At 33.8% G+C, this 26,194-nt stretch overlaps 1 protein-coding gene across 1 annotated transcript in view; it reads left to right on the top strand.

Moving 5' to 3' along the window:
• Window positions 1-478: 478 nt before the first annotated feature.
• LOC140141251 (uncharacterized) overlaps window positions 479-26,194 on the top strand; it is a 36,789-nt gene continuing 11,073 nt past the window's right edge. Inside the window, exons 1-3 of the mRNA XM_072163059.1 lie at window positions 479-995; window positions 1,634-1,697; window positions 9,852-9,992. Of these exons, the coding sequence (XP_072019160.1) occupies window positions 958-995; window positions 1,634-1,697; window positions 9,852-9,992 (243 nt within the window). The 5' untranslated portion in view covers window positions 479-957. The remainder of the gene's footprint in view (window positions 996-1,633; window positions 1,698-9,851; window positions 9,993-26,194) is intronic.

Below are 26,194 nucleotides of genomic sequence, written 5' to 3'. Positions count from 1 at the left end.
TTAGTCAAAAATAAACATCTTTTTAACTAGACTTGACTTTCTTATTTGATTATTAATGAAACCCACAAGAGTAGAATGTCAATAGCTGCAATGACCTGTAAAAATATGAACAAAGGAGTCGCGCAATCTTCGCACAATCTTTGCGATGGCAAATTTCGTGCTGTATCCGAGCAGGGAAGTGTCGAGGCTGGAATCATTGTCAAACAAAGAAAGCGAGGTAGCAAAAGCAGCCTGGAGTGTTTCACTCTTTAGGTCGAAAGATAATGTTCGTGATATAACTTAGAACGTCATGCTGAAACAATAATAACGTATTTCCTATCCAAAAAGTATTAAATGATATGGCAGCATTTGTAAAATTAACTCGCTACAAAATTTAAATCGTAAATCACACATAATTATGACCACTTTACGATTTTAATATCGACTGGCAGGCTTTATTTTGATTTGCCATCCACGTGACCCACCTACTGCCTTATCAAGTCGCACGCGCCATCGTCAGTCGAATAACCCTCTTATTGGTCGCTCCTCAGAGTGTCTTTGTTATGTGTCAGTCCTTGTTGCACTTACACCATACTTACTTACTGCGTGTTTAGCTTACGGCACTAAATAATATAATCGCTTTGGCGATCAGATAACGAGGCTCCCATTCAACATGCTGTATTTGTAGTGCTCACACACAACAGCATCACAGCCTCTTTTCACGTTTTTCCCTGCTATGTTAGCTACAACAGCGTCAAGAATGCCAGTGGTTTTTTAAGTAAGAGAATTAAAATTGCCATAATGGAGCATATTCTGTGAATGCAAAAGGAGTTATTCATTTTCGCGTGGCGGTAAAACTCAGCGTTGCAGGGGTTGCTACCTATCCGTCGTACTAGTGATCTGACATACTGATCGGGTAGTGTAAGTGGCGACGCAATTTACCACCACTTTTGGATTTTACACTTTTTTGCACATCTGATGGATGCGAATGGGACTAATACTATTCAGGCAAGCCGGTGAGTATAATATTTTGGTAATAGAGACTAAATAATCCTGAAATATGACATTAATGCTCAATTTGTTAGTGAGTCATCACATAGTAATAATTGCATTTCAATGACAAATGTATTTGTGTTGACTCGAGATACGCTTTTAAGCTGTAAGGTCAAGATGTGTGATTGAGAAAAGATTCCGTAATGGCGGAGGTCGCGTGCAGCTCAATTTTCTTTATCTACTTTACCTTCACTATTGTATGTTTGTCATTGAAATAATAATAGATGCTTCTCCTAATATAAAGATATATATATATAAACTGCTCTTTCTTGTTACACACAGTTAAAGCAGAAGCTTACCATGCTTTACACGCTAGTACTCCATCAGGTTTATTGTACTGATAATTAACAACTTACATAGATCTGGTTCCATTAGCTAGTCCCCTTTTATTTACAAATGATTAATCAAGCAATATATTTTAGTAGCACCAGCTGTAACATTAGCAATAGTAACAAAAGAGTCTTTTGAAATGACATGCAAAAGTGCGTAAAATCTATAGACCGAGTGTACACAATCATAGAACTGAGTCTTCCATTGAATTAATATTATGTACACTAACTTTACTTTTGTGTGATATCTTGTTTGACGTCATGTTTCACAGGCTCATCGGCTGGAAGAATAATAACAACCATTCGAGGAATTCAAGAAGAAAAAGAAGAACACTTGTAAGTTTTAATTATAATTAATCATTGTGCTTAGTAAGTACCTATACATGATATAGGTACTTTGCAATAATGTACTAGAAGAACATGTTGTAAAAAATAATTTTTGCAATACGTAGTAATATTTTTCACGAAAATATTGCATTATAATATTATTTCGTACAAAAATGTAGGCCTCAGTTCATGGTATCATCATAAACCAAATGAATGTATCTATTAATACTGTGTTAGTAGGTCATGCAACAGTACGGTAGTATTGCCCTAGTATTGTTGATCATCAAGAAATTATACCAGACATAGCAGTTGCCTGGACAGTACACTAACATGTTTTACACTGCAACAGCTTCAACTGGTACAATTTCTTGTTGATGATATAAACTAGGATAAGACTGTCTTAAGGTAGCATTACCTACTAAGCAAACTTATTAACAAATATGATTACGGAGAACCATATTCTTTATGAAACAAAACAACAATTTGTGCTTGACCCACTTGTTAAGAGATTCATCCGAAGAAATGGATGAAATAATCAAATGATATTAAACATGTTGTTAAATATCAAAGTGCTTTTTAATAAATTCACGATTGGTTTAAAATATCTACATCTATAATTGGTTGACGCAGGTCTTTCGTTTTGTAAAAATAGATTTTAATATGCAGTTGTGAAGGCTTCAAATATCTATTTGTAAAGTAGGCTCTCATACATTGTATTTTTGTCTCAGGCTCACCTCTCTCAATAAATAAATTCCGTACGGTAAAATATTATTTTAAAAGCCATATTCTCACCACCAGGGTACCCTTCATGTATAGACATGTCTCGTGGTATCCATCTCCCGTGGGGTAACCTCCTTAATTGAAACAGTTAAGTGCAAGGCTAAATAATCAATTGCCTTCAATGAGCTACTTTCATTATAAGGTATGAACCTTAAATCATTGAATATTATTGACCTCTTAACTTAAGTAGTTGAAAATAGAATGAATTAATATAACAGAGGTTAACTCGCATAGAACCAATGTATGTGGTTTATACAATAAGTATTGTTCAAGTTAAAATGCATGTAGAATATAACAATAAAGCTATGAATAACAACAATGACCTCAAAGTTGAAAGGGACATTGTACAAAATAAGTTTGTGCAAGATGTGCAGGTATTCTTTAACAATTAAGAATCTAATAATAAATCTAATTTTAAATAATTTTAAAGAAAGTGGTCGATCTTATTATAGGTTGCCTCTATCAAAGTATTTTTAAATGGTTATGATGGTGGCACGTGTTATGCTATTTCTCACTACCTTACATTTAGCTTTATTCAACAGGTTCAAGTGTACCTTTAAAAAACAAAACACCTCTGTTTAAAACTACCACCTGACGATTGAAGATTGGCGAGGAGTGATTCAGTACTATAGATATTATTATTAAACTCAGATCTTTCAAGAAGTTGGGTACACTTTTCTTTAAAGCAACATGATGAATTTAGAATACAGCAGCACGACAGATGGAAGAGATGTTGATTGTTGCTTCGTAAGGTCACGCGTGGGGCGAGCTTTTGCCCCGCGTCTTGTGTTTTGAAGATGTCAGAAAATCAAAAGCGAAACGAGACGGCCTCACGCATGAAGTTTAATACTTAACCCTTCACTTTGCGCGCCAAAATGGCTTCTATTAACAATCGGGTCAAAAATTTGTATATTTTTATCAAAAAATATTACGATTTCGTATTTTATCAAATATATTTGTGTGAGAGATCATCTGAAGTGTGCAATTAATAATTATTCAGTTGGTGGTTCTTAACATGGAGGTTTTCATCTCAGATAAAGCTTAAAACCCGCCAGTGTTATGAACTTGTAGTTGAGAGAATTAAGTAATAACAAAACCCTGCAGGGTAATAATATATGAACTCCCTTATGACAAGTGTCACCGTGTATATAGGGTCATTGGTGTCATCAGCATGCATAAATGCAGGCTGGCTTGGTTGCTATCATATATTAAACGCTACTACTACTACCTTGACTACTGGATATGTGATTTCATCTTGATGCATGATTGATTATCTGACATGCTGAACTTGACTATTGATAATGCAAATAGCAAGAATAAAGAGAGGCACAGTCTATGATGAGACAGAAGGATGCGATCAGGAAAATACAGCTCGAGATGTTTACGAACAAAGGATTCGGTGAAGAGAAAGGGGAGATGGAGATGGGGGAGGGTTGCCTTTAATGATAAAAAACCCATGTTAACTCCTTATCGCTAAAGATGGTCACCATTATATCATGGGGAGGGGGAGTGGAACTTGTAATTGCCTGAGATGTGTGTGACGTGTGGGTGAACATTGGCGGGGGAATTTCTTTTTCTGGGGGTGAAGTTAAGTGACATTTGCATATTTGGTGGGGGTCGGAAAATTTAGTATTTTGTGCGCCAACTCGTGATTTTTCGAATGTGGGTGAATATTGGCGGGTGTTTTTCTGGGGGTGAACCGGTAAAGTAAAGTGAAATTTTGTGGGAGGGATGGAAATTTTAGCATTTTGTGCTCCAACTCGTGGTTTTACGAATGTGGGTGAACATTGGCTGGGGAATTTATTTTTCTGGGGGTGAACCATTGATTGGTGTGGGGTGAAAAATTGAGCATTTTATGCTCCAACTCGAATGTGGGTGAACATTGGCGGGTGTTTTTCTGGGGGTGAACCGGTAAAGTAAAGTGAAATTTAGTGTGGGGTGGAAAGTTTAGCATTTTGTGCTCCAACTCGTGGTTTTTCGAAGATTATTTTTCTTACAATGTGACTGGGTGAACACATGAATCTACATGTATTTTCTCCATTTAAATTGTACAGTGAGTGACTTGATTGACTGGAATATCTCGACCTAAAAATAGCTCAAATGAATTTTCGTGACTCTGATGGTTTTGCTAGTAGTAGTAGTACTATTCTTTCAGGTTTTCCAGTTGCCTGCCATACATTGTAAACTCAATAGTTCGTGAACTCCTTTTATCAGCAAACGCTACTTGAAATATAGGGGCCAAGATCAATATTATTAGGTCCTTGATAAAAAAAAAAATTCAACACAGTACGTTCATCCCTAAGATTATTGAACTCGTATAGAATAAAATGAATGCAAACCCAAATATATCATGTATTATAGGCATAATATCATTGATCTTAAATTATTATCATCGATTTATCACGGGTTATTTGAATTTATATTAACCTTTGATGTGTTACTAACCTGTTAGCTCGATATCGACAGGTGCTAGTGTGCCACAGCCCAGCAAACATTAAAATGCCCTTAAAACGTTTATCCAAAACGTTAAATGTCGGGTTTATATTAAGGTCATGCGTTTTTCAAAAACGTTTTATTGTAAAATATTTTGGGCAAACATTTAAACAAGTTGCAAAATATTTTGTCAACAGTTAAATAACATTCGGTTAGACTGTTTTTCATAACGTTTTCCAAAATATTCTATGTAATATTGAAACGTTTTATTACCCGACATTATTTTTTTTTTTTTGTAAAACGTGTGTTTGTTTGGAGTTACCGCATACATTCGCATTCTTTTTAAACCCCATTTATCCTATTCTTATTCTGAATTAGAATGGCCTGTAATGCATGTCATATGTAAAATGATCTCATAATTTGGTTTGTAATAGGCCCCTAATTATATTAAATTTTGCTACTATTTTGCACTTTCTTGAAACACTCTAAAACATTTGGCCTAGTATTACATGCAATTAATGGACAGAAATGATAGACAAAGTTCTAAAAACACTAAATCACAATATTATTCAGTACAGACATCATAGAGGCCTTGCAGACATTCAGGAACAGCCAACAACAACTGGGCTGAAGCTTGACTATGTTGAAGCTCTTAAGAAATTATTTGTCTACAAATTGGTCGGAAATAGCACTCCGTTAGTTTTCGCCAATATCATTTAAGTCTCGCGTAATAATGGAAGTTATGGAACAACTTAATTTCCTGAGTTTAAATAAGCATTAACGGAACTATTTAAACTTATAGCTAGTGTAATATGGTGCATTATATAATATGTAATTAAATAAATGCTGGTTTTAGGCGTATACCTAAATGCACATGTCTACTTAAATCGAGAGAATGGCATAACTAGGTTAACATTTAGGGCTTATCACTTAAACATAAAAACAAAACAAAACAAAACAGTGTGTGGAAGTCATTCAATGACATTGATTGTCCTACAGTATCGCAGAAACACAAAATGTTTTACGGCAGAAAACTTAAACGTTTAAATGTCGGGTTATATAAAGGGTTGAACCGACGTTTTAATAACATTCCAAAAACATTTTTGGAAACTTTATACAAAACATTCTAAACATAATGTAATTTTGGGGTTGAAAAAATATTTTGCAAAAATGTTTGCCCAAAAGATTTGCAATAACGTTTAAATTTTTTTTTATGACCTTTGTATAACCCGACATTTAAATGTTATTGAAAAAAACAATTATTTTAAGAACATTAGAACTGTGTTTGCTGGGACACTTTTAAGGTGGTATTGGAGGCATTTTGAAAGTGCTCTAAACATGTTTTAAACAGATTAATTGAGTAGAGCAAAGCGCACTTATCAATATGCTATTTGTTTGAAGCAGATCGGACATGCGGTTTTCAAAATATATCAATTTATATTTTCTTTATATCTTATTGTTTTTATCAATAATCAATATAGTTAATGAGCTAAAATGACTGGAGAAGCTCATTAACATATAATTTTGCCAATATTTTGCTAAAATCCATGCATAAATGTTCAGGGTACTTTTATTTTGCATACTTTTGCCTTGAAACTTGGTCAAAGTGTTCCTAATGTGTTCTAATGTATTATATAATGAAGCCGCCCCCTAATTTGCATATTTGCATAATTAATTAGCATTTATGCAAATTAGCTCATTAATTATGCAAATATGCAAATTAGAGGGCGGCTTCACTATATAATACATTAGAACATATTAGAAACACTTTGACCAAGTTTCAGGGCAATAGTATGCAAAATAAAAGTACCCTGAACATTTATGCATTGAATTTTAGCGAAATATTGGCAAAAATGACATATTAATGAGCCTTTGCAGTCCTTTTAGCTCATTAACTATATTGATTATTGAGAAAAACAATAGGATACAAAGAACATATAAATTGATGTATTATGGAAACTGTATGTCTGATTTGCTCCAAACAAAAGGCACATTGATCAGTGTACTTTACCCTACTCAATTAATCTGTTTAAAACATACTCAAAGCATTTCCTAATTTCTAGAAAATGCATCCAATACCACCTTAAAGAAATTGATCGTCCTATATAAGAAAGATAAGAAAGCACAAATTTAAAATTATGCATGTGCAATGCCATTGCCATTACTTGTTGATAACTTTGAATAATAAACATAAACATGATAAATGGTAAAGAGATAAGAAAAACTTATGCTATCACATGGCCCTAGTTATATGCCATGGCCTCAAGCAAGCTGCATTTACCTACATGTTATCCCGACCTAATTTCATGGATCTGATTTTAAACTTTCCATAGTAGTTCCTCATTAGAAATTTGCATTGTGAAACCTTTAAAACTGGCTAAACCGAAAGAAACGTTTTCAACTTGTTCAACAAAATAAGGTAAATCGAGAATCGTGATTTGTGCATGTTGTGAGCATTTGTGAATTCGCTCGCGAGTGCGCGTGGGAGTACTTACCAATCTTTGGTGTAAATGTTGACAATCTCAGATAAATATTTATCTTGCTTTGTTGACTCCAATGCTCCATGTGTGTATACTATTACTTCTATAGCTTCTATATAGCCAAAGTATAAAAATGGGCCAGGTGTGTTAATTAATGTTTTCACTAGGAGCCACAATAATCTCATCTCCAAAAGCTAAGTTCAGTAACCTCCAATCAACAAGTCAAGGCTCACAAATTGACCTCAGGTTGTGGGGATGAGTTTTTGTACCCATACATGGAAAGATCATTGAACGAACATATTGAGGTTCAAGAACTTTGTCTGATAGATGAGCATGTCGTGGGCAAGTTAATGGCTGCCATGATGTGTAGACTTACCCACTTCTGGCATTGAGCAGTCGATGTTTGAGACCCTATATAGTGTTCATAACGGTTTATAATAATCGAATATGTCCCAGTAAAAAATCCTTTTTTATACAGTCCTATATATCAATGTACATATTTTTATAGATAAAACATCACAACCTTTGGTACAATTATTTCAGGAGTTATGAATTTCTTTTGTTAAAACAAGTCTTTTCATATATTTTGTCATTTTATGGTTTTATATCTCATTGCAAAGTGACTTGCGTCTTATACATAATAGTATACGACACAAATTGTCAGTAAAATTCATAAATTTAACCTTTTGGTCCCCAAACACACAAGCTTACTTAAACCGGATGTCGGACCCAAAACTTGAGCAGTTTCTCTATTACAAATATTATCTCTTAACCGATCTTGATCCTCCACAACCGTGAAATAGATTCTTATAATTTTAGGGTCAAAATGTCATTTATGAAAATCGAGAAAGTGAAAGTGAGGCTTGGTAAACAGCAAAATACAAGGTGTTTCAACTTTGGAGAGTACTAGACCATGATAACACACAGGCTATCAGTTCAAACAAGGCGAAAAGATTGCTCCATGGTACATGTGTAAAATTCAAATGAAAATTTGACTCGGAAGTTAATGCTTAGTCTTGATACGATTTAGCACACTAATTGTCATTTTTTTTGCAATTGTTTAATATTTTTTAATGAAGATATCATCTGGGCGAATGATTGATGTTCTGCAATTAGGATAATGCATGATGCATATACTGCAATAGCTGCTTTATATATTTTTGATAATTTCTGCATACTATAATAGTGCATACAATCCAATAAAAATGTGACCTGGCAGCTATTGCAGATGGGGTTTTCTTGCCCTGAATTGTCACCGTGACAAAAAAAAAATGTTTCATACCCAGATTCCTGTTGCCACGTTAATTCAAAAAGCTTATATTTCAATGTCATCTTTCAAAAATAATCTTTTAATATAAAGCTTACATCTCTGGGAATAGAATATTCACGATGATCATCATATTAATAATGAATGACTTAAGCATAAAACTCGACCCTTGAACATGCCCTCGTATAATTATTAGCATGCTAAAACACAGCACTGTTAAACCAATTTACAAAGTGGTTAAAGATCAGGATCTCATCAATGCATTTTCATCCCGCACTTCCTCTCGCTATTTTTTCAGTGTAATTCTCACACTTAAGGTGACGCAGAGGCGGGTTCGTATTCAGTAGTTTTTTTAATTTCCAATTTGCGATTGTACTGTTTTTGGTCCTTTCTTTCTTTCTTTCTTTCTTTCTTTCTTTCTTTCTTTCTTTCTTTCTTTCTTTCTTTCTTTCTTTCTTTCTTTCTTTCTTTCTTTCTTTCTTTCTTTCTTTCTTTTCTTTCTTTCTTTCTTTCTTTCTTTTTCTTTCTTTCTTTCTTTTTCTTTCTTTCTTTCTTTCTTTCTTTCTTTCTTTCTTTCTTGTGTCTAACTTATAACGAGCCATCGTAGCCATATGCTTTAGGCCAATTTTGCCATATTTGGTCACAAGGACCATTGGGTGGGGGCACAAATGTTACATGACCAACTCTTCCACAAATTACATAACACAATGACGTCACTTAATTGTTTGTTGTTGTTGTTATTAATTTGTTGTTGTTTTGTTGTTGTTTTTTACACCATCAAACAATTTCTTATTTTCACAACATATTAATATCGCCAGTCTCTGCAGGTTATGTATACAGGTATATAATTAGCTAATTACATTAATATGCAATATGGTAGGCCCAATTGTGGTTCTTGAAAGGCCAAAAATGTATTAGGACTTTATTTAATAATCATTTGTTTCAAGTTTATTATATTATTTTCATGGAGACACGTACTTGCTTCAAAAAACCACAGCCGCTAAATGAATGCAGCGTTTGACGAGTTCCTACGTCACATATAAATCCCTTTCATCTTCAAGCAAAGTTTCAAAAGGAAGTCAAAATTTAAGAAGTTAGAATCACCTTAACTGACTTCTTTACGTCACTCCCTAATGACTCATCCGTCTAGTCCGTCCCTAACTTTTCTTTCCTATGTTTTTCTTTTTTCTGCTACTATAACAGGGAAAGGTTCATACTCAGCGTGTTGCAAGTACAGAAAGTATTACTCTGTCGGAGAAAAGACGGAAGGATAGGGTGCATTTGAGTCTTGAAGAACTTCGATCACTGCTTCCGACGACTGGTAGCAGTGGGGAGACAAATAAGGTAGGTCTACTTTAATAGGCTTCAACAAATGTTGCTTTATGGACACTGGGAAATGGACATATTAGACTTCCAAATTGCAGTCTGGATTGAGCAACACATGTGCCTTCGTGTAAATTTAAGAACGTGTAACGTGAGTTGGCAAACATGGCAGCTCGGATACCCGGTTCGGATGTCTTGGGTCCATTTTGAGAAGTCAGTGTTGAGGTTCATATCGAGGGCTTAGAGCCAGAACTATAGCTATGTCCATTTGTTTTCTCAATTTCATGTTACTCATTTCGGTAACAAATGGACTGTTAATTCTGCCCTCCATAAGAAAATGTAAGTGACTTTGAGGTATATGCATGGTCACTTGCGTCTAACCATGGAAGTATACTTCCATGGTCTAACTAACTGTTCAAGTGACCTTGCATATACCCGAAAGTCACTTGCATATTTATTATGGAGGGCATAATTAACCGTATATTTGTTGTCGAAATGAGTAACATGTAATTGAGAAAACAAATGGACATCTAGCTAGTTCTGACTCTAAGCCCTCGATATAGGCCTAGACCAAAGGCTAATACCATTATTATTAGGCTGATGCTGTTTGGTTGTGGCAATTCCTTCGTGATTTTAACTGTATTAAAGTATATAGGAATTAACCTATCGCAATGAATATTCACAACTCGTGCTGCGAAAATCTTCAGCGCAAGTGGCAAAAATGATTGCCAAAAGTCATGAAAATTAGGTTAAAAGTCATGTATGTTTTTTCCGCTTACCACTGCTTATACGTTCAAGTCTCATTGTAGACGTAATAAGGGGAGGGAATCAAGTGCTCTCGCATACAGACCCTCCCATCCATAAAACTGAATAGTTTATAATTTATATACAGATATGTATCATGCCACTTCCAGTTCACAAGTTTTTTGTGTTTTTTTAGTACACTTGACCTAGGCTCAAAATTATTATGGAATAGCAATAGCTACCCCTAAAACTAGGTTACTGCATTAAGGGCCTACAGCAATAAATTATAAAATAAATGTCTTTTCCACTAGCTTTATGTTATAGCGGTATAACACATCGGGCTTAGGCCTAATGTCCACCATGTTTATCTAGCAAGTCAAAATGGCCACCATCACGACCACGTGACGTTGTTTACTTCCGGTGTCTCTCATATTGAACCAATTTCCTTTTTTATCAAGTCTTTCCTGTCTTGGAAAAACAGTGAAAAACATCTACAAGTAGCGATTCCTAAAAATAAGATGTCACCTCATCTCACATCCTGTTTTTGAGGTCTTCAGAATAAGTTCAATGATAAACATGTTAAATGAAACCCTCGAACGACTTGACTTTCCTGTGTTTTTTTTTAGTTTGGAAAAATGCATTCATGTCTGCTGGTGAGAGAGCGTCTAAAATAGGTCGAGTGCTTAGTACGATACTATATATACTGGACACTTCCTCGTCTCCATTACCTCCCCTGGGCAATGTTATTCATAAGCACGATACATAACATTACACATGGGAGCTATATGGAGATAAGTCTTTGTTGCACTGAGCCTTCGATATGCTCCACCCAGGAAATCTGCAATCATGCAGGCCTCATCCATTGACGCTGAACTTCTACCAGTGTGGGAATTGCTCCTGTATAAATTATACCTGTTTATTTTTAACCAGGTAGATGATTAATGATTAATTAATTAATTAACATGTACTGATTAATTTCTTTGAATTAATCGCTAATAATTTTAACACTATAGAGTTATAAGTATATGCAATTCATATGTTCTGAATAATTTAGCAAAAGAATACACGCAATTATTTAAACCAAAAGAGATGAAATAAGAATACTAGGCCTATAATGCAAAATGATAAAACTATAAAGAATCAAACTGCTGAAAAAAATAATGATCTTCTAATAATTAATTTCCATGTAGTAATTGTAAATATTCTTAATAAAATAAACAAATAGATAAATTCATTATAAAGAATAAATAAATGAATAGAATAAATAAATAAATAATATCAATTAATTTCTTTGAATCAATCGCTAATAATTTTAACACTAGTGTAAGTATATATGCAATTATGTTCCGAATTTAGCAAAAGAATGCACGCGATTATTTAAACAAAAGAAGATGAAATATTAGAAAAATTATTATGCAAAGAAATAAGCTACTCAAAAATAATGAATATTATATAAGATTGTAGTAAATCTACATGGAGTAATTGGAAATATTCTGCCAATTCACTCTATTTTAATAATTGAAGACAATATTATTGAACGTGACCTGCCTCTTGAATTGTCAAGGTTTTATGCTCGTTCATGTTGTCATTCACTGTAATCACACTCAATCAAGCAAGGTCACTTCAAGATTTACATCGATTTAACTTTGATGTACAAGTGTAATGTATTTTAATCAAAGAAAAATACAGAGTAGAAATATTTAGATTATTTAACGAAGTTGTTAAAAAAAAGAATTATGATAATAATGAACAATTAATAACACTAATATAATATAATAATGATGATAATAATATATTTAAAAATAACCTTGACTATAAATTATTATGTTTAGACATGCTGTTTTTTGTATGCTATATTTTTATATTGTTGCTTATATATATTATTATTGTTTTGTCACTATTATTGTCTATATGTGAGAGTATGACGTTAATATAACTTAACCACTAAACATATCTATATAATAATAATTATAGGCCTAATATTAATAATATATTAATACTATTTAATAATACTACTAATTAAATAATTATAAAAATAATACATTTTTGATAGACAAAACGAATCTATTTTCCCTCACTTATTTTGTTATAACAATAATTAAACAATATTAAATAGGCCTAATTAATTATATTTTATACCTTTTACCTCGAATTGGCACTTCCACTTCCGTCCGCAGTGTATCATCATATTTTTTATCTATTCTAAATTTCATTTCAAATGACCCACTAACGAGTTGCAGTAGCCTATCCCTGGGAATTAATTCAACGGATGCGCTTGCTCTTAATTAGGATATAATTCAATTAGTACGCCTATCAACTGTTTAATAGATAAAATCATTGCGATGTGTATTGGTGTATAATTTGCGGAGGGGGTGGGTATGTAGGGGGTGTGTTGGGTGGGGGTGTGGGGGTAGCCGAATAGGTGTATCTTTTATGCATACAGAGAGAGTTATATCGCATATGATTCGCATCTTTACTTCACTATTAAAAAGCTATTAAAATGGATGTTTGAGTTTAGCCTTTACACATCGCTATGAAACTAGCCACAATACAATGTGACCCACCATTCGTAAACATTAAAAAGATTAAACAATTGTAATTTTAAACAATAGTTGAGGTTCATATCTGATCTTTGTATAACAGCCATTTAAGAGTGAATATGTTTATAAATAGGCCTTTATCATTTTATTACAAGATAAATTTATTCAAAATGTATAGCCCTTTTGTTTTAAGCCTAATTATTGCCCACCACACATAATATGGATTTTTTATTACAAATCGTTTTATGTTCAAAGGCTAAAAAAACAGGCAGAACTTATGAACAGTCAAATTTATGTGTGCATATAAAAAATATTTTATTGTCAATATACCCGCATTAAATGTATTTTCCATTAATATTATTTCCACTTATATGTGTAGTTATATATACATGTACTAAACCACAATGCCACTGTCAATGTAATCACTTCAAATTCAAGGATATCATACGTTTAGCTTATCATATGTAATGCATTGTATCTTGTAGAGCGTAAGTACATTATGAATTATGAATTATGCTCATCTGAAGGTTACTCGATCATTATATTTTTTTATATCAAAATGAAAGAACGCGAACAAAGAAGGTTTTCAACACAAACAAAAGAACGCGACTTCAATATAAAATGCTACTGTCACCATGGTCACGTGTATAAATATTGAATACAATTTTGTACATCAAAATGACATGCAAATTCCATTTGGTGTACACTTATAAGATTGATATTGCATTTTTTTTTATCAATAAGTATCATTTTTATGATAACAAATCAAATGCATAAATGATAATCTATAAAAGCTCCAATGTGTAATAATGATAAGCTAGTAATGCCACTCAGTCTTTTACTCGTTGATCATGAGTCATCGTCAGGTTTCTGGTACGTATGTCTGCAGGCAGGTGCTTGTATGAATATAAAGATTTGTATAAGTAGCCTGAAAGGTTATGTACAAAAGTCAACATTTTGGACATTTTTTCCCGCCTAAAAAATTATCTCAAACCTATTAAGCCAATACTAGGTGTGTTTGTACTCATTTGAAGGTATTGTTGATTTCAACTGTAGTGAAATTAAAAAAAAATTCTTACAATTTTTTACGTGTTGAATTTCGGAGCAGACGACATTTCGCGCGCAGCTAGTAAGGATAAAAAACAAGATGCATTCATTTTGTGATCATGATTGTCGTATCATGGCTCATCTGTATTTTTGCATCCATTATAGACATTATTGATAGGTATTTCTCACATATAATGACTGGTTTCTTTGTGTCAGCCATTATTTTGTAGTGATTCAAATGCTTCTGGCAATTACAAAGGTGCACTTGTTAATCGTTCCCTTTTGTTGCGCTTTTCAAATTTCTGCCATCGATTTTGTTCATGTAGCCTATATCGTGGTACATAGCAATGTTATTTTACCACTTATCGGAACACCTTGGCATAAGGGCGCGAATAAAATGTTCAGTCGTGCAAATCCGTCTTCATATCCACACGTGTGCGGTCAGCTGAAAAAAAAAATCAAAATTGGGTAAAAGAGTCTAATTTTAGTTCGAAGATTTGTACAATTTTATCTTGCTTAAGGGCAATACATTGTGTTTGCAGATATGCAAACTGTTCTAATAAGAAAGAACACAAGGCACAATCAAATAAGAAAATACCAGTTTAAAATAAATGCGACATAGAATCTCCTAAAATATAAAGTTCAGGATTGCACATGTATCCTCAATTCAATTCATTCAACAGAACTCTGACGCTAGAGAATTCGAATATATGTTGAACCTGTACTATTTTCAGATTATTTAAGTGAGTGCCCATCACGATATTCACCTCTAAAGTGTCCTCTCCGCAAGCTCCTGTGCAATCGTAACTGATCCACATTCCGTGAGTTGAGTGCTTCGCACTAAAAACAATCGCAATGGTACCTGATGGATGTAAATAGTACCTTGAGATACAAGATATTCACCTGAAGATTTACCGAGCCTGTATCTTAAAGGAGGATTTCGTGATCCTAGCATCCTCTTTTTATGACATTTTTCAGTAGATATCCACGAAAAAAGCTTATTTCCAAAATTTCAGTTGATTCCGATTTTGCGTTTGCGAGTTATGCATGATTATGTGTATTACATTGCTCCATAGACAATGCGTTGTAATTTCGTTCTGGTGCACCAGAATGAAATTCAAATTTGGCGATGTTTTTGCTAAACGAATTAATCTGCAAGAAATATTTGGTACATAAACATTATGTAGCCAGAGGTATCCAGTGGTGTAAAAATCTCAACTTTTTTGGGAAAAGTGGGGGATGAGGCTGTGGATCACGAAATGCCCTTTAAGGCATATTTGTACTTGGAAGTGGATTGCTAGATTTGAACTCCTCAGTATAAATCACCTTCCAGCGAAATATACAACCGATCTAAATTCGGTTGTAATGATATTGGTAATGCTTGTGGGGCCAGCTCACAAAATAATATCAAGATAATATAGCTCAATAATAAATGAAGTGATAAAGACATGTTTATCGTCATGAATTTGTGATATTTACTCTAACAATTGACAATAATAATTCAGAATTTCTGTAAAATTTTTGATTAAAAATGCTTGATTTTGTGTCGTCTGCAAACAATGGCAGTTGACGCGGTAAATCAATATTGACACATCTTGAAATACATTTTCACTTTTCAGCATATTTTATAAGTGTGAAAGCATCTTCTTTGAGTATACTAGACCGATACTCGGTATGTTTGTTCTTAAGGAAATACATTTTGCACTACTTATATACAAAATGTAAAACGTTTTCTCAAAAAATGTTAAGATATTTCAATTTTCTTGAACAACGATGTCACAAAAAACTGCGCTCTGCATACTTTGTGTTAATAACAAAGCGCTTGCATCTTTATCTTCCGCACATCACGTCAAGGCATTTGAGTAACGATCTGGAATAAAAATCATCACACACACACGACCATTATGTATGATCCATAGTGTCATACAAAACCACACTATTTATTAAGCACCAAGTGTGATTCACCAAGTGTAGCCCTAGAGCCTTTTGCAGCAGATAAAATGAATAATTTCAAACACACATCGTAACATCGATTTGGTGTTGCCATCGTGTTGTGATAAATCGCAAGTGGCATCTATGCATACACGGTTATAACAGTACCCCCGTGTCACTATTTTACTACTTGGCCCCGTGTCAATTGCAGAAGGCAAATTAAAGGGAATGATAGTGAGGAACACTATATCAATTTTATTTCTTGATTGGTTTAATAGCCTATAACCAGAAGTGGATCAATAGTATAAATTGAGTAGTTAATTTGTCAGAATTTATATGTTTTAGAATCCTCTTTTTTAAGTAAGAATGAAGCAGGAAATTAATGATATGTTCCTAAGATAAGATCGATTCTGAGAATGCATATGCTGGGAATTAAAAATAACCTAAATTAACCACTCATGAATAATCTGAATTTTAAAATGGAATTTGTAATTTAATTATTCTAAGCTCTTTTTTTTCAAACATTTTCAAAAAAAATACAAAATTTTATTATAATATAGACAATATACCCCGTTTCTTATATCGCAATTGTATCATCAAGCAACGATCAATCAATCAATCATAATTTAGGTCTCCACGTGTTCAGTCAATCATGTAATCAATTTTAATCAATCGTATTATACGAAAGAAACATACGAAGGTGGGAAATTCATTCTATGCATAACAAAAGCGAAATTTAATTCTAAAATATGATCAATTATTATAATTTATGATTAACTGAACAATGAATTCTATCATAACATGCAATGCCATTTGCATGCATGTTCTTTATTACTATACATCAATTGCCTTTGTGGTGATTATGTTCTTATACCAATACCCAAGGGTTTGAAAATTGATCATCCGCACACAACAGCAGTACATTATCATGATTATGATAAAACGGAATTATTTTACCCAATAAATCATGATATGCGCTATCATAGCAACGTGGATAGAATTATCATTAGCAATCATTCTTGATATATTTTTCGCTGCGTAATAATGTATAAAGTGTATCGTAAATTGAGCCTGACTATACACGCAGCTCCAGTATCTTCAACATGTGTGGGGGTTTGATGATATAGGGGAAGAAAAAATAGTGAAAATGGCGAAATAAGAATCAGAAATGAGATAAAACGCCTCTGGTTGTAGATTTATTTGATAAGGAGCAAACAAAGCGAGGATGAGTGTTGAGTGTGTAATATTTAGATGACTTTGCGGTGGATGCTATTTCAACTGCAAAAACCATCACTAATAATATACAAAAATACAAAATGTACACATTTTAGTGGAGCATATGATATTATTATTATTGACAAGAAAGGAACATCTATTATAATGTTCCTGTAAATATAGTGAAAATAATGATATTTTTCAAGACAACTGTTGTGAAAAATCTTACGTATAACACATCATTATGTATGAAATATTATTCTTTAATTTAATTCTTTATAGAATTACTACACCTGCCCAATGTTGTGCCTATTTTTCATTTTTCTCAAAATTATAGCTCATTGGGGACAAGTATGATATGTATATTATAGGGGCAAGGACTACAACTCCTGCACTAGAAGTTGTGGAGTTACAGTCAAAAATGAGGAAAACCAATATTTGATCAATAAATCAATAACTACTTGCTTTGAGTTGCTGAATTTTCAGTACAGTAGTTGTTGTCCTTGCCCTATAATATACATATCTTACTTGTCACCAATGCTATATTTTTTGAGAAAAATCAAAAATGGGCACAAAATTAACCAGGGATGTAATACCCCCTTAATTCTTTTGCAAAATAATTTCAAAATATGCTACTATTAATTTAAAGGGGCATTTCGTGATCCACAGCCTCATCCCCCACTTTTCTCAAAAAAAGTTGAGATTTTTATATCACTGGAAACCTCTGGCTACATAATGTTTATGTACAAAATATTTCTTGCAGATTAATTCGTTTAGCAAAGATATCGTGAAATTTGAATTTCGTTCTGGTGCACCAGAACGAAATTACAACGCATTGTCTATGGAGCAGTGTAATACACATAATCATGCATAACTGGTGAACGCAAAATCGGAATCAACTGAAATTTTGGGAATAGGTTTTTTTCGTGGATATCTAATGAAAAATGACATAAATAGAGGATGCTAGGATCACGAAATACTCCTTTAATTAGATGGTGTGCCTTTTTCATTCTGTGAGCATTTTGTGCTCCTGTGATTATTCATTCCAAGTTCACCATATTCATTGAATTCCAGCAGATTTGGTGAATCGTATCGATCATAAATTTTGCTTTTATTTGGTGAAAGATGCTAGACAAAGAATTTCGCTTCGTATAGCTGGCTACCCACGCGTGCAAAAAGTGTGTATCGCTCACGCCAGGTAAATGGTGGGTGAAATTGTTCAAAATGACGAAATCACGAAAACAGGACAGGGCTGAAGTTTGCAATACAGTATGCATGGTATATAACACAAAGTTGTTTTTTTCCTCAGTCCGGTGGGATAGGCTTTTACGACGGGAGTTCATAACAATTAGTAAGTTTTTAGCGGGTTTGCCGTCGGCAAAGTTTAAAACTGTCCGAGCTTTAGTCAGGAGTTGCTCACTGTTGACAAGGGACAGTCTTCAGGGAACGGCTCTTCTCAGAGCCACCAAAGATTTTACATCATGCAGCAGATAGGCGAGGTCGCTTATTCACTGTTGACGAGGCCGAGGGGCAGTCTTCAGTGAACAGCTCTTTTCAGAGCCACCAGTAGGCAAGGGCGGCCTACATGTCGCATTCTTCGGTATTTTGTCCTGAAGAAGTCAGAGCTACTCGTGACGAATAGTTCTAAACGTTGTCCGACGGCGAACCCGCTAAAAACTTACTAATAGTTTTTTTTCATATTTTTATATTATATTATATCGATATTTCATACATTTATTTCCATTTCAAGCTGATACTTTGCTCAACAGTTAGGCTGTACACCTTGTTGTTAACAAAGCCTTAGCTCTAAAACACAAACTTGACTCGTATTGAAAATCAATGCAAAACTCTGTTCTGTTTTGCACATTGGCGGATGTTTCAAGGGCCAAATCAATGATATTATATAAAATACAGGTCAAATTCCAAGTTTACTTGAGGCATATTAACTCTTAATTGTTAAACGAGAGGTGCATCAAAAATAAAAGGGAAATCCTAATTGGTCTTTTCTGATATAAAATTTATAAGGAAAATAAGTTCAAACATTCCAGAAGGTGGTTCAGTGGGGCTTTTATTTTGGCACATTGATAATTAATACACATACTTGTTCCTTGTATACAAGAGCACAAAAATTCTCACTACGAAGTATTTTTTTCAATCACAGACCCCGAAGCTGTTGTGCAATATTAAAGGAGTATTTCGTGATCCTAGCATCCGCTTTTTATGACATTTTCAGCAAATTTCAGTTGATTCTAATTTTACGTAAACGCGAGTTATGCATGATTATGTGTCACTCATACTAGTATCATGCATGCTCCATAAGCCACTATTTCTTGTACAAATGTACATAAACATACTTGTAGCCAGAGGTTTCCACTTTCCAGTGGTGTAAAATCGGGTTTTTTTTGTGAAAAGTGGGGGATGAGGCTGTGGGTCATAAAATGTTCATAACTCAGATTGTTTTTGCATACTTCGTGTTAATAACAAAGCGCTTGCATCTTTATCTTCCGCACATCACGTCAAGGCATTTGAGTAACGATCTGGAATAAAAATCATCACACACACACGACCATTATGTATGATCCATAGTGTCATACAAAACCACACTATTTATTAAGCACCAAGTGTGATTCACCAAGTGTAGCCCTAGAGCCTTTTGCAGCAGATAAAATGAATAATTTCAAACACACATCGTAACATCGATTTGGTGTTGCCATCGTGTTGTGATAAATCGCAAGTGGCATCTATGCATACACGGTTATAACAGTACCCCCGTGTCACTATTTTACTACTTGGCCCCGTGTCAATTGCAGAAGGCAAATTAAAGGGAATGATAGTGAGGAACACTATATCAATTTTATTTCTTGATTGGTTTAATAGCCTATAACCAGAAGTGGATCAATAGTATAAATTGAGTAGTTAATTTGTCAGAATTTATATGTTTTAGAATCCTCTTTTTTAAGTAAGAATGAAGCAGGAAATTAATGATATGTTCCTAAGATAAGATCGATTCTGAGAATGCATATGCTGGGAATTAAAAATAACCTAAATTAACCACTCATGAATAATCTGAATTTTAAAATGGAATTTGTAATTTAATTATTCTAAGCTCTTTTTTTTCAAACATTTTCAAAAAAATACAAAATTTTATTATAATATAGACAATATACCCCGTTTCTTATATCGCAATTGTATCATCAAGCAACGATCAATCAATCAATCATAATTTAGGTCTCCACGTGTTCAGTCAATCATGTAATCAATTTTAATCAATCGTATTATACGAAAGAAACATACGAAGGTGGGAAATTCATTCTATGCATAACAAAAGCGAAATTTAATTCTAAAATATGATCAATTATTATAATTTATGATTAACTGAACAATGAATTCTATCATAACATGCAATGCCATTTGCATGCATGTTCTTTATTACTATACATCAATTGCCTTTGTGGTGATTATGTTCTTATACCAATACCCAAGGGTTTGAAAATTGATCATCCGCACACAACAGCAGTACATTATCATGATTATGATAAAACGGAATTATTTTACCCAATAAATCATGATATGCGCTATCATAGCAACGTGGATAGAATTATCATTAGCAATCATTCTTGATATATTTTTCGCTGCGTAATAATGTATAAAGTGTATCGTAAATTGAGCCTGACTATACACGCAGCTCCAGTATCTTCAACATGTGTGGGGTTTGATGATATAGGGAAGAAAAAATAGTGAAAATGGCGAAATAAGAATCAGAAATGAGATAAAACGCCTCTGGTTGTAGATTTATTTGATAAGGAGCAAACAAAGCGAGGATGAGTGTTGAGTGTGTAATATTTAGATGACTTTGCGGTGGATGCTATTTCAACTGCAAAAACCATCACTAATAATATACAAAAATACAAAATGTACACATTTTAGTGGAGCATATGATATTATTATTATTGACAAGAAAGGAACATCTATTATAATGTTCCTGTAAATATAGTGAAAATAATGATATTTTTCAAGACAACTGTTGTGAAAAATCTTACGTATAACACATCATTATGTATGAAATATTATTCTTTAATTTAATTCTTTAAGGGGGTACTACACCCCTGCCCAATGTTGTGCCTATTTTTTCATTTTTCTCAAAAATTATAGCTCATTGGGGACAAGTATGATATGTATATTATAGGGGCAAGGACTACAACTCCTGCACTAGAAGTTGTGGAGTTACAGTCAAAAATGAGGGAAAACCAATATTTGATCAATAAATCAATAACTACTTGCTTTGAGTTGCTGAATTTTCAGTACAGTAGTTGTTGTCCTTGCCCCTATAATATACATATCTTACTTGTCACCAATGCTATATTTTTTGAGAAAAATCCAAAAATGGGCACAAAATTGGCCAGGGATGTAGTACCCCCTTAATTCTTTGCAAAATAATTTCAAAATATGCTACTATTAATTTAAAGGGGCATTTCGTGATCCACAGCCTCATCCCCCACTTTTCTCAAAAAAAGTTGAGATTTTTATATCACTGGAAACCTCTGGCTACATAATGTTTATGTACAAAATATTTCTTGCAGATTAATTCGTTTAGCAAAGAATATCGTGAAATTTGAATTTCGTTCTGGTGCACCAGAACGAAATTACAACGCATTGTCTATGGAGCAGTGTAATACACATAATCATGCATAACTGGTGAACGCAAAATCGGAATCAACTGAAATTTTGGGAATAGGTTTTTTCGTGGATATCTAATGAAAATGACATAAATAGAGGATGCTAGGATCACGAAATACTCCTTTAATTAGATGGTGTGCCTTTTTCATTCTGTGAGCATTTTGTGCTCCTGTGATTATTCATTCCAAGTTCACCATATTCATTGAATTCCAGCAGATTTGGTGAATCGTATCGATCATAAATTTTGCTTTTATTTGGTGAAAGATGCTAGACAAAGAATTTCGCTTCGTATAGCTGGCTACCCACGCGTGCAAAAAGTGTGTATCGCTCACGCCAGGTAAATGGTGGGTGAAATTGTTCAAAATGACGAAATCACGAAAACAGGACAGGGCTGAAGTTTGCAATACAGTATGCATGGTATATAACACAAAGTTGTTTTTTCCTCAGTCCGGTGGGATAGGCTTTTACGACGGAGTTCATAACAATTAGTAAGTTTTTAGCGGGTTTGCCGTCGGCAAAGTTTAAAACTGTCCGAGCTTTAGTCAGGAGTTGCTCACTGTTGACAAGGGACAGTCTTCAGGGAACGGCTCTTCTCAGAGCCACCAAAGATTTTACATCATGCAGCAGATAGGCGAGGTCGCTTATTCACTGTTGACGAGGCCGAGGGGCAGTCTTCAGTGAACAGCTCTTTTCAGAGCCACCAGTAGGCAAGGGCGGCCTACATGTCGCATTCTTCGGTATTTTGTCCTGAAGAAGTCAGAGCTACTCGTGACGAATAGTTCTAAACGTTGTCCGACGGCGAACCCGCTAAAAACTTACTAATAGTTTTTTTTTCATATTTTTATATTATATTATATCGATATTTCATACATTTATTTCCATTTCAAGCTGATACTTTGCTCAACAGTTAGGCTGTACACCTTGTTGTTAACAAAGCCTTAGCTCTAAAACACAAACTTGACTCGTATTGAAAATCAATGCAAAACTCTGTTCTGTTTTGCACATTGGCGGATGTTTCAAGGGCCAAATCAATGATATTATATAAAATACAGGTCAAATTCCAAGTTTACTTGAGGCATATTAACTCTTAATTGTTAAACGAGAGGTGCATCAAAAATAAAAGGGAAATCCTAATTGGTCTTTTCTGATATAAAATTTATAAGGAAAATAAGTTCAAACATTCCAGAAGGTGGTTCAGTGGGGCTTTTATTTTGGCACATTGATAATTAATACACATACTTGTTCCTTGTATACAAGAGCACAAAATTCTCACTACGAAGTATTTTTTTTCAATCACAGACCCCGAAGCTGTTGTGCAATATTAAAGGAGTATTTCGTGATCCTAGCATCCGCTTTTTATGACATTTTCAGCAAATTTCAGTTGATTCTAATTTTACGTAAACGCGAGTTATGCATGATTATGTGTCACTCATACTAGTATCATGCATGCTCCATAAGCCACTATTTCTTGTACAAATGTACATAAACATACTTGTAGCCAGAGGTTTCCACTTTCCAGTGGTGTAAAATCGGGGTTTTTTTGTGAAAAGTGGGGGATGAGGCTGTGGGTCATAAAATGTTCATAACTCAGATTGTTTTTGCAATATAGTAAATGTATAATGATGATGATGATATTAATACTGATAATTAGATAATTTTAATAATGATAATGATAATAATAATAAAAAGTGTGATTATGATGATGATGACGAAAGCAAGCATTCAACGATGATACGTCCAGTGAAAGAGAACACCCAGAACAGGTGCATAAATAATTGAGCTAAGTATTGAGAAGAAAACCTGATAGCAGGAGGATTGATTTTAGCATAAAACTGATATCGAAACCTTACCGATGTACATCTTGAACCTATCATGTCAAATTTAATTTATATTTGCAAAGAAAATCGACGCAATTCAGCTCCGCTAATTAGCATAATTTATGGCAAATTGAGGTGGTACTACACCCCCTGATAAATTTTTTGACTAATTTTGCATTTTTCTCAAAAAATAACTACACACTGGTAATATTTCAGTTATGTATATTATATGGGCAAGGAATCCAATTATATATATACATAGAAATGAGTATAGCGGTACCTCTTTTCTTATCATAATACCGCTTGTCTTGAGTCACTGAAATTCCAGTGTAGCCCTTGCCCTTATAATAATATACATATAAACTTTTGTTACCAGTGTGTGATTATTTTTTGAGAAAGATGCAAAAATAGTCACACATTTATGGGGTGTAGTACCACCTTAAACTGAATCTGATTAACGAGCAAATGGGTAATTGATACGAACTATATTATTTTCGTCGTTTCCTCCCTTTCCTCCTCCTTCGTTTTCTTCTGCCTCGTTTATCTTCTATCTACAATATCAATTTCAAATTCGTATACATCTGGTACATGTTACGGAGTCATTATTTGTAAAAGTTACAATTAATGTCGAATCCCCTTGTTCCTTTGTATCACTTAACCATAATCTGAAGCCTTAAATATTATTCCTATTATCAGATTATTGACAAAATTGCTAACACTTCCTTGTTAAAGTAGGTAAGCTTAATCGGAAGCTATGGTTAAATATGCACCATCTGTTAACATGTGAACACACTGCAGCAGCTTGAAAGCTGTTGGGTGAAGCCATATGCATAAGATCCTTGTGTTTAAGTGTTAAAAGATTGTCTTCACCTTTAAGCTCAAAGTGTTTTTTTAAGAGGAAAATGTAACAAGATGTTAGAACTATGCTATTAACTTGAGCATTTTTGGAGCCATTGTTATCAAAAATTGAACGTATATTTACAATATCAATAACTCGTGGTAAAACATAGACTAATGTAGATATGAGTTTCACATGATCAGTTATTATAAGTTTAATTATCATTTTGCTCTCTTGTTTATTTTATACTGCTCAAAAAAGGTGGGTTTTTGTTTCTCATATATCTGTTGCTTAATCTTAATTACTTACTCAATAATTTTTTCAACTCAAAGGCTGAATGGTCACAAATGACGAACTGTGGCAATTTTCTTGCATTATATAATTTTAAAAGATTGAAAGTAAACAATAAAAACAAGTGATGGAATTCATGGTAGTGCCGCAACATTTGGTGCATGTGTCTAACTCATAGGTTCCTTTCTTTCACTGCGTTTACATTAAAAACGCTAAACTAAAACCACTAAACTTTATTATACGAAATTATGCTAATGACTGCATTGCAAAGAAGTCGTACACCACCGGGATTAACTTTGGAGATCGAATTTACAGGACAGCCACTTTTGCGTGAAACATAATATAACATGCATATGGATAATTATGAATGAAAAATAATATTGCCAAGAACTACAACGACCAGCTGCCGTGTATTTGTAATCTCCAGTTCTTTTTGTGTTTTTCTAGTGAAGATTAGTGTAGCGTGTAACCCTCAAACCATGTTCAGACGAGGCAGGAGGCTTTAAGGTTTAGCAACTATTTTAAACTGTTGCGAGTTGGTAGTTCACAGCATATTGCGAATGGTAGTGAGTTTTATGGCAAAAATTGCTTTGATCATTTCATATCGAGTATGTAGAAGAATTCAAATATCACAGATAGTTTTGTAGATTGAGGGATAACCAGAGAGGCGCCGTAACTCACATCGTGAGTTACCATGGTTACGGCGTTCTGGTTATGCCTCAATTTGGAGATTAAAAATTTGTTGGTCGAAGCAGCAAAAAAAAAAAATCAATTTTCATTATCTAAATCAATATATTATTGAAAAATAACACTTTGATGTCAGTTTTCAAAAGTTCATTTTACAAATCATATACTTTGAAACTTTCCTTGATTTATTGTTGTTAATGAGTTATGTACGTGTTGTTGTTTCAACCCTCTTTACAACATAACTCAAGAACCTCAGTGCGTCCGCATGACTGAATATTCAAGGGTTGTGATCCTCTGAGCTTACCCCCGAGTGTTTGCCCCTCCGTGTGAACGCGACTTGAGTAGCCTAATTATTCACATTAACAATAGCGTGCTAAAGCAATAATTTCAAATGGGTCCGTGGTTGACCTTCTCTGCAATGATATTCCATACTTT

This window comes from Amphiura filiformis, chromosome 19 (genome assembly GCF_039555335.1).
Source record: "Amphiura filiformis chromosome 19, Afil_fr2py, whole genome shotgun sequence".
Lineage (NCBI taxonomy): Eukaryota > Metazoa > Echinodermata > Ophiuroidea > Amphilepidida > Amphiuridae > Amphiura > Amphiura filiformis.
Note: the sequence above shows the minus strand (reverse complement) of the source record. Positions and strands in the feature narration are given on the sequence as shown.